This window comes from Coffea arabica, chromosome 10c (genome assembly GCF_036785885.1).
Source record: "Coffea arabica cultivar ET-39 chromosome 10c, Coffea Arabica ET-39 HiFi, whole genome shotgun sequence".
Lineage (NCBI taxonomy): Eukaryota > Viridiplantae > Streptophyta > Magnoliopsida > Gentianales > Rubiaceae > Coffea > Coffea arabica.
Window position 1 is genome coordinate 4,475,599 of NC_092329.1, and position 12,053 is coordinate 4,487,651.

At 36.2% G+C, this 12,053-nt stretch overlaps 1 protein-coding gene across 1 annotated transcript; it reads right to left on the minus strand.

The window, feature by feature from the left end:
• Positions 1 to 9,121: 9,121 nt before the first annotated feature.
• On the minus strand, positions 9,122 to 10,582 carry LOC113713772 (protein MIZU-KUSSEI 1-like). Its single transcript, XM_027237560.2, has one exon. It carries the CDS (start codon positions 10,086 to 10,088, stop codon positions 9,375 to 9,377), a length of 714 nt encoding a protein of 237 aa, XP_027093361.1. The 5' UTR covers positions 10,089 to 10,582; the 3' UTR covers positions 9,122 to 9,374.
• Between the last annotated feature and the right edge of the window lie 1,471 nt (positions 10,583 to 12,053).

Consider the following 12,053-nt stretch of genomic DNA (forward strand, 5'->3'; position numbering starts at 1 on the left):
GTGGTGCTGGTCGCGATAATATTTTTGCTGATTTTGGTTTCTGCTAGCAGATTTGTCGCGGCTGGTTCTGTTTTGTCGTTATTATTGGTAAAATGACAAATTTATCTACGGAAAGATACGAAAGGATTTGGGGAATGAGAGGTGATTAGCACTTCGGCCTTGCGAAATCCTCAAGAATTTTTAGGTTTCAACGTTGGGTTCATTGAACCGAGTGTACTTAGTACGAGTTTGGATTTTGTCTTCTGGTCCAGATACAGGATTAAATCATTCGACTTCATGGATATGAATCGTGTACGCTGTCCGTACAACAATCCACCACAGGGTTCTTTTACATTACTCCGCTAATGGATGAGATCAAGAATTAATATGACTCCATAGAATGCTACTACAACGGTACATGATTTTACTCTTGACATTCAAGATTTTCACCCCAAAAAAATTTTTTTTTTCACAACAATATCTGAAGTAGCTCACTACTTGTGTCATTCAAGTTCGAGTTTTGGCATTAAAAAAGAAGTTCTAACTCTTATTATTTTACAAATAATCAGATTCGAGATAATCTGTGAGCGCTTCCATAAGTAATTGTGTTTGGATTGCAATTTTCTGAAATTTTTGTAAAAAAATGTATTGTAAAAATTTAATATATATATGAAATAACAAAATGATTGAAAGATGTATTTACAGAAAATATAAAAATTTTTTTGTAGAAAATTCCTTTCTAAATAAGGCTAATTTTGAAAGTATGCCTTAACCTGTCTTCATAACGGGATTGAAATTATTCAAATTTTTGTCTATCAAACGGAAGGAAAAAAAAAAAACCAACAAACCACCACGGCCTTCCACGTTAGTGTCTATGCAAAAGAAACAATTGGACAAGGCTCAAATAATAATGTTACGCTGATTTAGAAAATTGCGTGGATGGTACCATCTCATGTGCGCTACAAATTTCAACAGAAATTGTAGGAGTAGTATATGAAAAATTACGCATTTATGGAAGGAGGGCAGAATTGGTATTTGAAGTAGTATATTCCATTTACATACAAAGAGGACAGAAAACTACTAGTAATATGATAGTATACACTTTTAATAATCATTCTCGCAGAACTACTTATACTACTGGCTTTCAATCTTAACAGCAGCGTTTAAAACATGACAGTAAAGAAGGAGCTGTTTAACATTCATTCTTCGGCATCATTGATCGTACTAGCAGTAAAGTAGTACTAACAAATAATAATAATGGTCACGCGCCATTTTTTTCCTGCTAACGAAACCAATACCACTGTGAAAGCTTAAAATCTAGTGGGGGACTGGATTTAGTAAATAAGTGAAAAACGCCAAGTGGGGCCGCTCTTTTTGACTAATTTGCAGACTTACAGCTGTGATTCTCCAATCCATAGCATCAGTCGCTATAACAAACGGCCCTGATCAACCGCTGTTTGGTTAAAAAACAAAAAGGTTTATCTTAGCCAGTTTGAGGATGACTTCGGCGACTTCCACGTACGAAGGTCCCACCCACAGCCTGGAAGAATCTCACGTGATACGAGTTTGAATCGCTTTGACTTCAGAGGGCTATCCATGAATAGCTCTTGGCCCCACTCGCCGTTATGGAGCGTGCCGCTTAAGTGCTAGTACTGGTAAAAGTAAAACCGCCATGGATATTTTTGAAAGATGATATGAATTTGGAACCTTCGATATCAAGTGTGTTTGGATGGGGTTAATAAGTGCGCTTGGATAGTTAAATTTTTTTAAAATAATATTTTTCTTGTGTCGTGAATATATTTTTTAATATATTTTTTATATTTTCAATCACCTTTTTATATCATATTTAAAAAATATTACAATAATTATTTTAAATAATACTCTATCCAAACACATATACTGTGGTACTTTCTATGATGTAATATATGCGACATAAAAAGATGATTGAGAAGATAAATATGTGTTGAAAAATTATCATATCTAAAAAATATTACAGTAATTATTTTAAATAATACTATATCCAAACACATATACTTTAGTATTTTTTATGATGTGATGTATGCGACATAAAAAAGTGATTAAGAAGATAAATATATGTTAAAAAATGTATTTACGATGCAAGCAAATAATTTTTATGTATATAATGCCTATCTAAACACACGTACTGATGATCATCCAAATTAACAAGCTGATTTTACGCTTTCTTCGAATAATTAACGTTCTGACATTTAAACTATAGGGAAAAAAACACGAGCTTAAAGTTTCTGTATCAAAATTGTCAATCAACTTTGACATACAAAAATGTATATACGATGATCATCTCATAGAAAATACATCATAATTTTTTTTTAAAAAATTCTACCCAAAAAGCTGGTCTAAACTTAAAATGTAGACTTAATAACAAGAGGAGAGGAACACAACTGTGGATTAAAGCAGAGTGAGCGCTGCTTGATGGAGCTCTTTTTTCTCTCAACTTGATTCTGGATCTGGTTACAGTTCTCAAAGAGTTGCATTTGTTGAAATCGGAGCAATGATGCATCTTAACTTTAATTAGGCACGGATCATGCAATTTCTTGGCATATTAGCCCAACTTGCATGTACTTTTGCCACTTTTTTCTACGTGTTTCCAAAAGTTTAGGTGCAAATTAGCGTAAAAGGGACAGTAAATTGTAGTCCTCCAGCTAGCTCGCTAACTAGAACCAGAAGCAAAAACACACAGCTTCCAAAGGATTAAATTGATTCTTGAAGGTGAGGCACACAGGCTGCGGCTAAGTGAGTGAGTGAGCGAGCGTGCGCGCTCCGTGATCAGAAGTCTGAACGCGGAATGTCATGATGATTACTCTGGAGCCGCCCACGTGGCAGAATTTAGGGGGCAGTTTGGAGTGTTGTGCGATGGACATGATTTCAGAAGCAGATGAAACCAAAAGCAAGCAGTTGGGTTTGGCAGTTGATATAATTTGCGGTCCGAACAGCTGGCTGCCATCTCACCGACTGGTTGTACGGTTCCCATAAACGACGAAACCACCTGATTGCTTCACTCCGCTGTATCCATCGGACGGTGGTTATTGTCCATTGTCTGGTGTGATTGAACGAACAGCAACAATGGGCCCTTCAAACTTTCCACTGATTGATTGGCGCTGTTTGATCAATCATGATGGTTACCAGTAACTACTCGTCTACGAACTAGTACTCTTTTTTTTTTTTTTGCCTCCTAAAACGTTTGGAAAAATTCAACTTCGATCATCGTCATAACAAACATGCTATTGACATAATATATTGCTTACAGATCGTGTATAAACATAACCCTTGCATTAATAGTGGAATTGAAATACAGAATCTGTTCTCATTAATTGAGCTAATTTGTACAGACATAAATTAGTTTTTTTTTTTCTCTTGAGGAAAGTTGTACTGCTGTTACTTTCCACTCGACCAACGGATTCTGGCCGTCGGATTTGGCGCAAAATGTACAATGAAGGTGGTCCACAGTGTTCCCTTCCAACCTATTTGCCGGTTTCCTTTGGCCGTATAGGAGTATAACATTTGTATGGCAATCAGCGTTTCCGCGTGGGCATTGTGCAGTAGGATGTTGTACAATTTTCGTTTTCTAGCCACTCTTTCGGAAAATGGTCAACTAAATTTGGTTATGGTTGTTAGATCTTTCTCTCTTACGAGCAAAATTTTAGTTGTTGTTTTTACTCGAGGTCTAGTCTTCGAATAGTGTGCTGACGTCCCCATCATATGTGAGCTGTACGAAAACTGGTAACGTGTCAAATATCGCATGAGTGCAATCAGTTTTGCCTGAAGAAAAATTTTCCAGGCGAACATCAGAAAAAGTGGATTTAATTTGTTCAGTGTTTAGGCCTACAGCCTGTCCAAAAATATCTCAATGGCTAAACAAGTGATTTTAGCTAGGGTAGTCATTGAACCGAATCGAACGAGCAATTCGGTCTAAAACTCTACTAGCACTCGAGTTGATCGAGTTCGGATAGTTTAACGAGTCAAGTTTGAGTATCCAATAATAAGACTTGAAGACTCATCGAGCTTAATCAAATTTTTTAATTTTAATTTTTTAATAATAATAATAATATTATTATTATTATGAAATCACCCGTGTGTTCGCAGGAGTGGTTGAATTTATCAAATGTTTTAGGTTGTATAAAAATTTTTGAAGGGTGATAATGTTTTTTTGCTCACAAATTGTCAAAAAAAAAATGAAATTCTCAAATCTCCTTGATTTGAGTTCGATGAGGCTTGTTTGGACTCCAACTTATGTGAGTCGAATTCAAGTTCTATGAGCAATGTATCGAACTTGAACTCGAACTCCAGTAATGCTACTCGTCTGAGCTTGTACTTGAGTATCCTTCTTACAAATCGAATTGAGCTTGAATACAACGATATTTGAGTTCAATTCGACTCGATCACATCCCTAATTTTAGAGCCTTCTTGCTATCATATCCAAGATTTGAGTCTTGAATTTGGCCCTTTAGCGAAAAAGTGTGGGGGTGAAAGGAATTAAAAAAAAAAATAGTCTGCCCAAAAATCCTTTTAAATTTTTCATGCCAAAAGAGTTGAATAAGCATCCGATTGTTGTTCAAATTGTGAACTATAATATGGTTTTTCCTATTAAATTTAGTTCTTCGAAGTTGAATTGTACTAGGCACTGCTGGCACTCTCTCTACTTGAGTCCCAGGCCATTACATTTTTTTTTTTTGGGGTAGTCCCAAACCATAAGTTTATTGTCGAATAAAAAAATTCAATCAATTTCTCGAGGCACCAATGCTAGGCTGCAGTTGCCGATTTCATTAGCCATGGACAATGAAACTAGATTAAAATCATAGCCGTTTTACCTGAAACTTTAACTTTGTTTCTAGGAGCACTATTGTAAAGTTAAATAGCATTTCTAGATCAAGAGTTTAGGTTTGCTGATGATGAAAATTCACCTTCTCTTTTTCAACCAAGTTGAAGGAATCCAAACAAAACACCGGCTCAAAGGTGACAGAAGTTGGAAGTATACTTTAAAACTTCATTGTCGTCCATAAAGTACATGACTATAATTATAATTAGTATTATTTTTGTAAGTAATTATGATCATTGTTGTTGACAGCCTTACTTTGTCCTGGTGTTTTTGTTTTAAGATTTTGGTCCTAGTATTTTCTCATGATAAACAAATACATTTATGGGTGAATGAATCTCGCTGAGCTCAACTACTGCCCAACTAGAAAATATGAAAAAGGATGCAAAATTGCCATTATCTCTAACTCTTACATAATTATCTCTTCATCTGTCCCAACCAAACATGTATAGTTTGACAAGGATATCAAAATTGTTCAATTAGGCACGCCACATAAGAGTGAGAAATAATTCTAATTAAAATAGTTACTTTCATACATATAGTAACTATTTTAATTAGAGTTATTTCTCAGTTCTATGTGGCGTGCCTGATTGAAAAGAATTAACGGGTTATGGGTCATTTGAATTTTACCCATATTGAATATTATATTATACGTTTAAAAATTATCTCAAATTTTAAAATAATTTTAAAAAACAACTAATCTTATCTTAATGATATCTAAAATAATTTTAAAAAATAACTAATCTTATCTTAATACTTTCTATGAAATTATTACATACAACTATAGTAAAACCTTTTTTTTAAATCACAATTATTAAAATCTTATGTGTTCCATAAATTGCTTTCTTTTTCCACTATATCATTGATTAGTATTCAAATTGTTCATCATTTCTTCCCTTAATTTTGAATTAACTGAATACAAAAAAGAGAATTAACTGTTACACCGAGCAGGACGAGTAGAATGACTTGACTCTGAAGATGAAACCTACTTGAGAAGTAGTAATTAGCTTAGTTTATCTTTTCAGATTCATGAATGAAATCCATTGTATATACTAATGTCAGTACTTTCCATTAATTAAGATGTCAAGATGTTTCCTCTGCTCCTTCCTTTACACACCAGCATTAATTCTTTAATAAGTTGGGGTATCCGCAGATGGCAACAGCCCAGAACAAAGGTTTTCAAAGCTGTTGGTTCTAATCAAGCACTTCCAGCTCACAAATGTCGCAGATCTAGACATAATTCGCAATTAGCTCTTCCATCACTGCATTGGCCATTCATTACCAAGAAGGTACTTAACCAAATCTGGAAATCTCTTATCTGATTTTCTCTCCCATATCAGGAATGTGCATTGAACAATGCCAATCAGACAAAACAGATAAAAGAAGAAAATCAGTTTTGGACAATTATCTGAACCCTCATATCATATCCGTAGTGTTTACTCTTTAATTCTCCCATATTTTGTCGCCTGGATTGGGGGCAGTCGTGTTGCACACCACATGGAACCTAAAAATCTTCTTTGTAAATGTAGTAGTACTACATAAATAATAAGGCCTTTCGTATCGTACTATAGTATAATCTGCCCTATATTTGCATAGAAAGTTCCTGGAGTTATTTCTTTCTTGATTACCAGTTTGTTAGGATATTTGGATCATTGTTAAGTCCAGTAATCATACTACGATCTAATATTTGGCGACAGTTTTACATTTCTCCTTGTAGGAAAAATACCAAAAAATTGAACACAAACAAATAACAAGAGATTGTAATGGCACTTACAGCATCAATTCTGTGATTTGTCTCATCTAATCTAGTAGTAACAACCATTAGACAGAGGAAGCCTTTACTGTAGCTTGCTTCCCTTGTTGACACGTGGCCCCTGAATGGAGGGCTTGCCATCTTTCGTTCCGCTGCTTCCAGTGTGTCTGCAAAAGGTGAAAGGCAAATTGGACCGGGATGTGATGGATGTATTCAGCCCCATATATGGGGGTGCCCAGTGATTCTTTGTTGGGCTTTGAAGTTGCAAGAGGTGAAATTCTGAATGATTCGTGGTCGATGTTAGGATGAAATATGGAGCACAGCAACCCAACATAAACTCGCATGCTTCAGGCTTCATAGACAGCTAACAACTAACAGAGGATCTCATGCACAAAAATGAGGATCTCAACAGAAGAGGATGAAGTTGTTTCTTACAAAGCACAACAACTAACAGAGGAAACTTTCCAAATCCTGCAGCAAAAAGAACTCCCAAAGATGGACAAGACAACCAAAACTGCCACTATTCAGTAAACAATTCCAAAGGACAATTTTCTGGGCTACATCCAGTTTGAATCAGAAAATCAGTTGCAAATTGCACGCTCAACTAGCAAAATTTTTCTAAACTCGATTGTTTACCATACTCTCTATTGTCCACCGGAGATGGTGCTAATGGGACTAACGTAGCTTGGATAAACCTGCTGTATTTCAAAGAAATTAAACATCTTTTCTGGTTTTTTTCTTCCAAGGGATAGATCTTCCCACATGAAATTAAATGAACCTGTTCATCGTCACAAAAGCTATCATACAGTTGATTAAAAATGTGGATGAAAAATACCACATCTAAGATATCATACTTATTAATTGCCAATTATGGCAAATGAATGGAATTTTCAGCTATTATCCAAAGCCACATAATAGGAAGGTTCAATAACTTGTAAAATTTTGAAGTCTTGCATGTGCTTTTAACTATCGTTTTTCATCAATTGAATTGGTTTGACTGGTACAAGATGCAATTTCTCTTTGATCCACTTGTTATTCCTAACCTTAGTAAAGCTTCATTCTTTGAGTACTAAACGAATCGCGGTCTGACAATATTATAAATACATACATTTAGCCATAGTTATTAAACTCGGATTGATTTGGTGACCCAGGCATCAGACCAGATTGGATCTCTAGTTAGATCGGCCAAGAGATTGATTCGGACAAATCCATTTCACCCAACCAAGAACCCATTCGGTTTTTCAATTGACCTGGTCTTTCTCTCTCTCTCTCTCTCTTCAATCATGGTTTTTTGTTTTCGAAACAAAGTGTACATGTGCTTTTGATAATATTTCTACATTGGATCTTCAATTAATCTCTTGACTTCATCGGGTCCTCTGTATAGCAAAAAAGAGGAGAGGACAATAGCTCCAAAGAATCTATGGGCATGTCTATTCCATCTTTGTAGTTACTTGCTGATAGCCATTGGTGAAGCAGTCGTAACTGTTATGGTAATTATTAAGCGGCATCACTTCTGGCCTAACCTCGTCAAAGCTGCCCACCACCAACACCAACCCGTCGACAAGCTCGGCTTGGCGTTATGCGTTTTAGTATATTTCTTCCCTGGGATGTTCACGACCATCGTATTTATGGCCCTCGCTCCGCTGTTAAAGTCTTAGTTCACCTGTGCAAATCGGTTGCCCAGAAAAGATCCCGGCCATCCGTGGACGACGACCTGGAGAGCGGACCTAACGCATAAATAAACAAGTAAATTAGTAGATTGGATTTAACTAAAGCAACTCAAAATTAATTACATTATTCAAGTTTGTTACAAAATCAAAATAATAAGCTTCAACAATTATAATGATGATTTTGATTCGATTTCTGTTATCCTTTGGTTGCCTTTACTCAAATACGGAATTCCCAAGTCGAGCACACAAAGCTTTCTCGGGCTACTTGCACTTCTTAACAATAGTTTGGCTGGCTAAACATTTTCCAGTGAGCGTCTCCATCAGAATAAGTAGGCGCAATATACAGTTAATTGTTGCGCATCTCAATGCTGGTCCTTAATAATCTGGTTGCATTTGAAATCACGATGTCCAAGTGCAACAGCAATCAGTAATTTTTCCTCCTTGTTATATATTGCCCAAAACATCAAATGCTGAGGAATGATGAGTGAACTTTGCAGTTTCACTGATTTTTCTGATCTTCTCTTTTGGGGTTTAGCTGATTTTCTCTGTTGAAATGCAAAACACGTAAAAGCTCCAATAGGTATATGCTATATGTTAGCTGCATCCAGTGCAACTGGAATCGAGCACTATTCCATTCAGGGTTTCTGCAGATTTTTTCCATGGTGTCTAATGTTTCAAACTGCATGTGTCAGTTACAAGTTCATAATTGGTCGCATACAAATCAATTTTAAATAGTATCAAGCAACTGAACTTGTGCGATTTCATTGATGTTTGTATCATGTATGCATGTTCCTTTCAGATGCACAAATTAGATACTCCCACGTAATTACCAATTGATAAGTAGCATAGCTAACAACACACCAGTACTGTCAAACTGATAAAATAGTAAATCTTGATATGTATTTTAGCTAACCAATACCACAAGTCTTGAATGATCGTTCACAGGACTAATCAATATAGCCCTTGAACTTGAATACTCTGCACTGACAAACTCCACTAGAGAGTAGAGGCTAGAAAGTTATACTTTTCTTGAAATAAAGGTGCGATTTTTCTGTATATTATTATTAGTTACATACATGCACGCTCGGAAGCGTACTATGGCATCCATATATTAATTACTCTACCGCAATCTCACAAAGAAAAAGCTCAATTCTTGCCCCGAAGCGCCATCTGGATTTATCATGTACAATGATTCCGAATCTTTTGAACCGACCGTCCTCTCAAATCTTGCTCTAATGTAAGTTAATTCTCCATCACCAGTTTCTTTCTCATGTGGGCTTGGAAGAACACCAGCACCCATTGAAACTCCCCTGAGGAGCTGCATAACATGAATCTCATCATCACTCATATTCTTTCTCCTGATGGAATAACCAATTTTCCTTCCATTGCAGAATACAGCCCACACAAACTCCTCCAAAACCTTCTTTTTGCGAGTTTTCGTATCGCTTTCTAGAGCAAACCTGACAACATCCGACCCCATTTCTTTATGAAATGCAGTTGTGAGCATTGGTAGCTCAATCACAAAAATAGGTAAACGATGAGGATCTTCTTGAATAGCTAGGCTCACTCTCCCTCTACGGTACCCAAACAAAGTTACTGTCGTAGCATTGTCTGTCAGCAAATGTTTCCGTGGCCTGCCCAACAGTGCTACCATTTTGCAACCCGTGGTTAACATAGGCAGAAGCTTGAACATGCGAAAGAGGCCTCCAGCGCCACCGCCGGTGCCACCTGATTTTGGTTTCTTGTCTGGATTGGTGGGACGTTGCAGCAGTGATAGTAAGACGTGATTTTCCATTTTGTGGAATGTGTTAGGGTGTAAAAAAGGCAGAGGCATTGAGGGGTTCTGCAAATATTAAATTTAAGCAAGGGATGGTGTGCAGGTGTTGGCTATGTTATGGAATAGTGTGGGAAGTGTTTAGTTTGTATTTATAGGAAGTTGTGAAGGTCACCAGACGGATTGCTCTTAGAATCATTTTTGCCCTTTTCAATGGTGGGGAAGGAAAGAGAAACACTTTTAACTCAAGTTGGCTCCAATTGAAACTTGACTGAGAAGCAGGGCAATGTGATTCCTTCTGTTACTCAACATTGTTGTGTTCCTTAGGAGTTAGCTTTAATGGCTAAAGCTGATGTGACAAAGTCCTAAAATTTTAGGGGATTTGACGCTTCAACAACTAAAATTTTCAATTGTACGAGATAACATATAACCAAATGCAGTCAATGTAAACACTAAGATAACACACACACACACACATATATATATATACACACACACACTAAAACAGCAAACGACTACTATATATATTCACTTGTAGGTGGATTTGTAATTCACAATTACCATCTAATCTCTTTTTTTTTTTTGCTTGATATAGAAGTATAGAATTTATTAATCAAATAATGTTCGCAGCATTAAGAGTGGAAAGGACGAAGTCTGGGGGAATAGAATCCCACCAAGAAATCTCCACGATGAATAGATAGAACTTCAACTCGGAGAGGGAAAAAGGGAGAGTGTTTGATCAATGGGATAAGACGAAGCAAGTGGACCACAAGTACACAAAGTGGGGAAGGTAGAGGAAGAAAAAATTCTATAAAGATGGAAAAGGTAGTATTATTATGCTGGTAACAGCATGTGCCTGGCTGGTTATTTCATGGCGCATCCACATCATTTGTTGCTTTTTCAAACCCAGTCCTGATGAGGATTCAATAGATGCAGTTCATCTTACCCCTAACATCACTTGCCTGTTGTCCATTTGAGTTAGTGTTCACTTTTTCAGGACTAGTAACACACCCTTTATCTCCATCACTATCAGCACCTCAATTTCTTCGACCACATAAACACGTCCGAAAGTTACATACACTACTAAGATTGTTTTGGCAACAACATTAGGAAATGGACTAGGCCCCGACTGTGTTCGGCATGTTTCATTTGTAACCTAACTAGCTAGAAAAACTCAAGTTCTCGATTTGGTTTTAGTAGTTTTTCAAGCATCATAAAAGGCTTATGTGATATGGGGGAAAGAAACCTGGAGGAAGTGGCTGTTCGAGATTGATGGCTGGTATTTAGAAGATCAACGGATGCAAACTGATTAGTGCGAATGCATGTCCAAATATTTCCTGCATCCTGTTAATGCCATTCAATGTCACAACGAACTGGAAAGATCGAATAGAATCCGTGTTCAAATGGGAAACACTTAATCAGCAGGACATTTATTAACATATGTTCTGATTTTTGCATCTCTTTGTCCATCAACTTTACCTCCTCATTATTCATATTGTGAAATTTTTAAGAGCTGTAATTCTCATCTCTTTCTTCAAATGAATAATTGTAATAACAAGGATATTGAGATTGCATTCCAATATAAACCCAACTTAATCACAATATAAATCAGAATCATCACTAAAACTAAACTGCTACCACTACCACTACTACTAGGACAAAGGATGTGATACCCCGAATATTAGGAGGTTGGTTGTAAAGAAGATATTAAAGTGTATTTCTTTGGGTTTGATTTAAAACCTTATTTTGTTTTAAAAAGATTAGAAACCCTAATATTTTAAACAAAAACCCTAGTTACTTGTGACTAACCGGTTTTCTTAAATCTCTCATATTTTAATTGAAACCCTAATTTTAATCACTGGAATTGTAAAATCCCTCACGTTTTTCTTAAAAATTTCATTTTATTTGAAAATTATTTATTTATTATAGCCCTACTACCCAATCATTCCACAATGAGTGTAAATAAACCTAGAAAGTAGAGTTTCACTTTTGGTTTCAAAATTGGGGTAAAATTAGGGTTTTCGC

Bases quoted from the DNA above. Each gene is read 5' to 3' on its own strand.
- LOC113713772 (XM_027237560.2), bottom strand. From the start codon at position 10,088: ATGCCTCTGCCTTTTTTACACCCTAACACATTCCACAAAATGGAAAAT.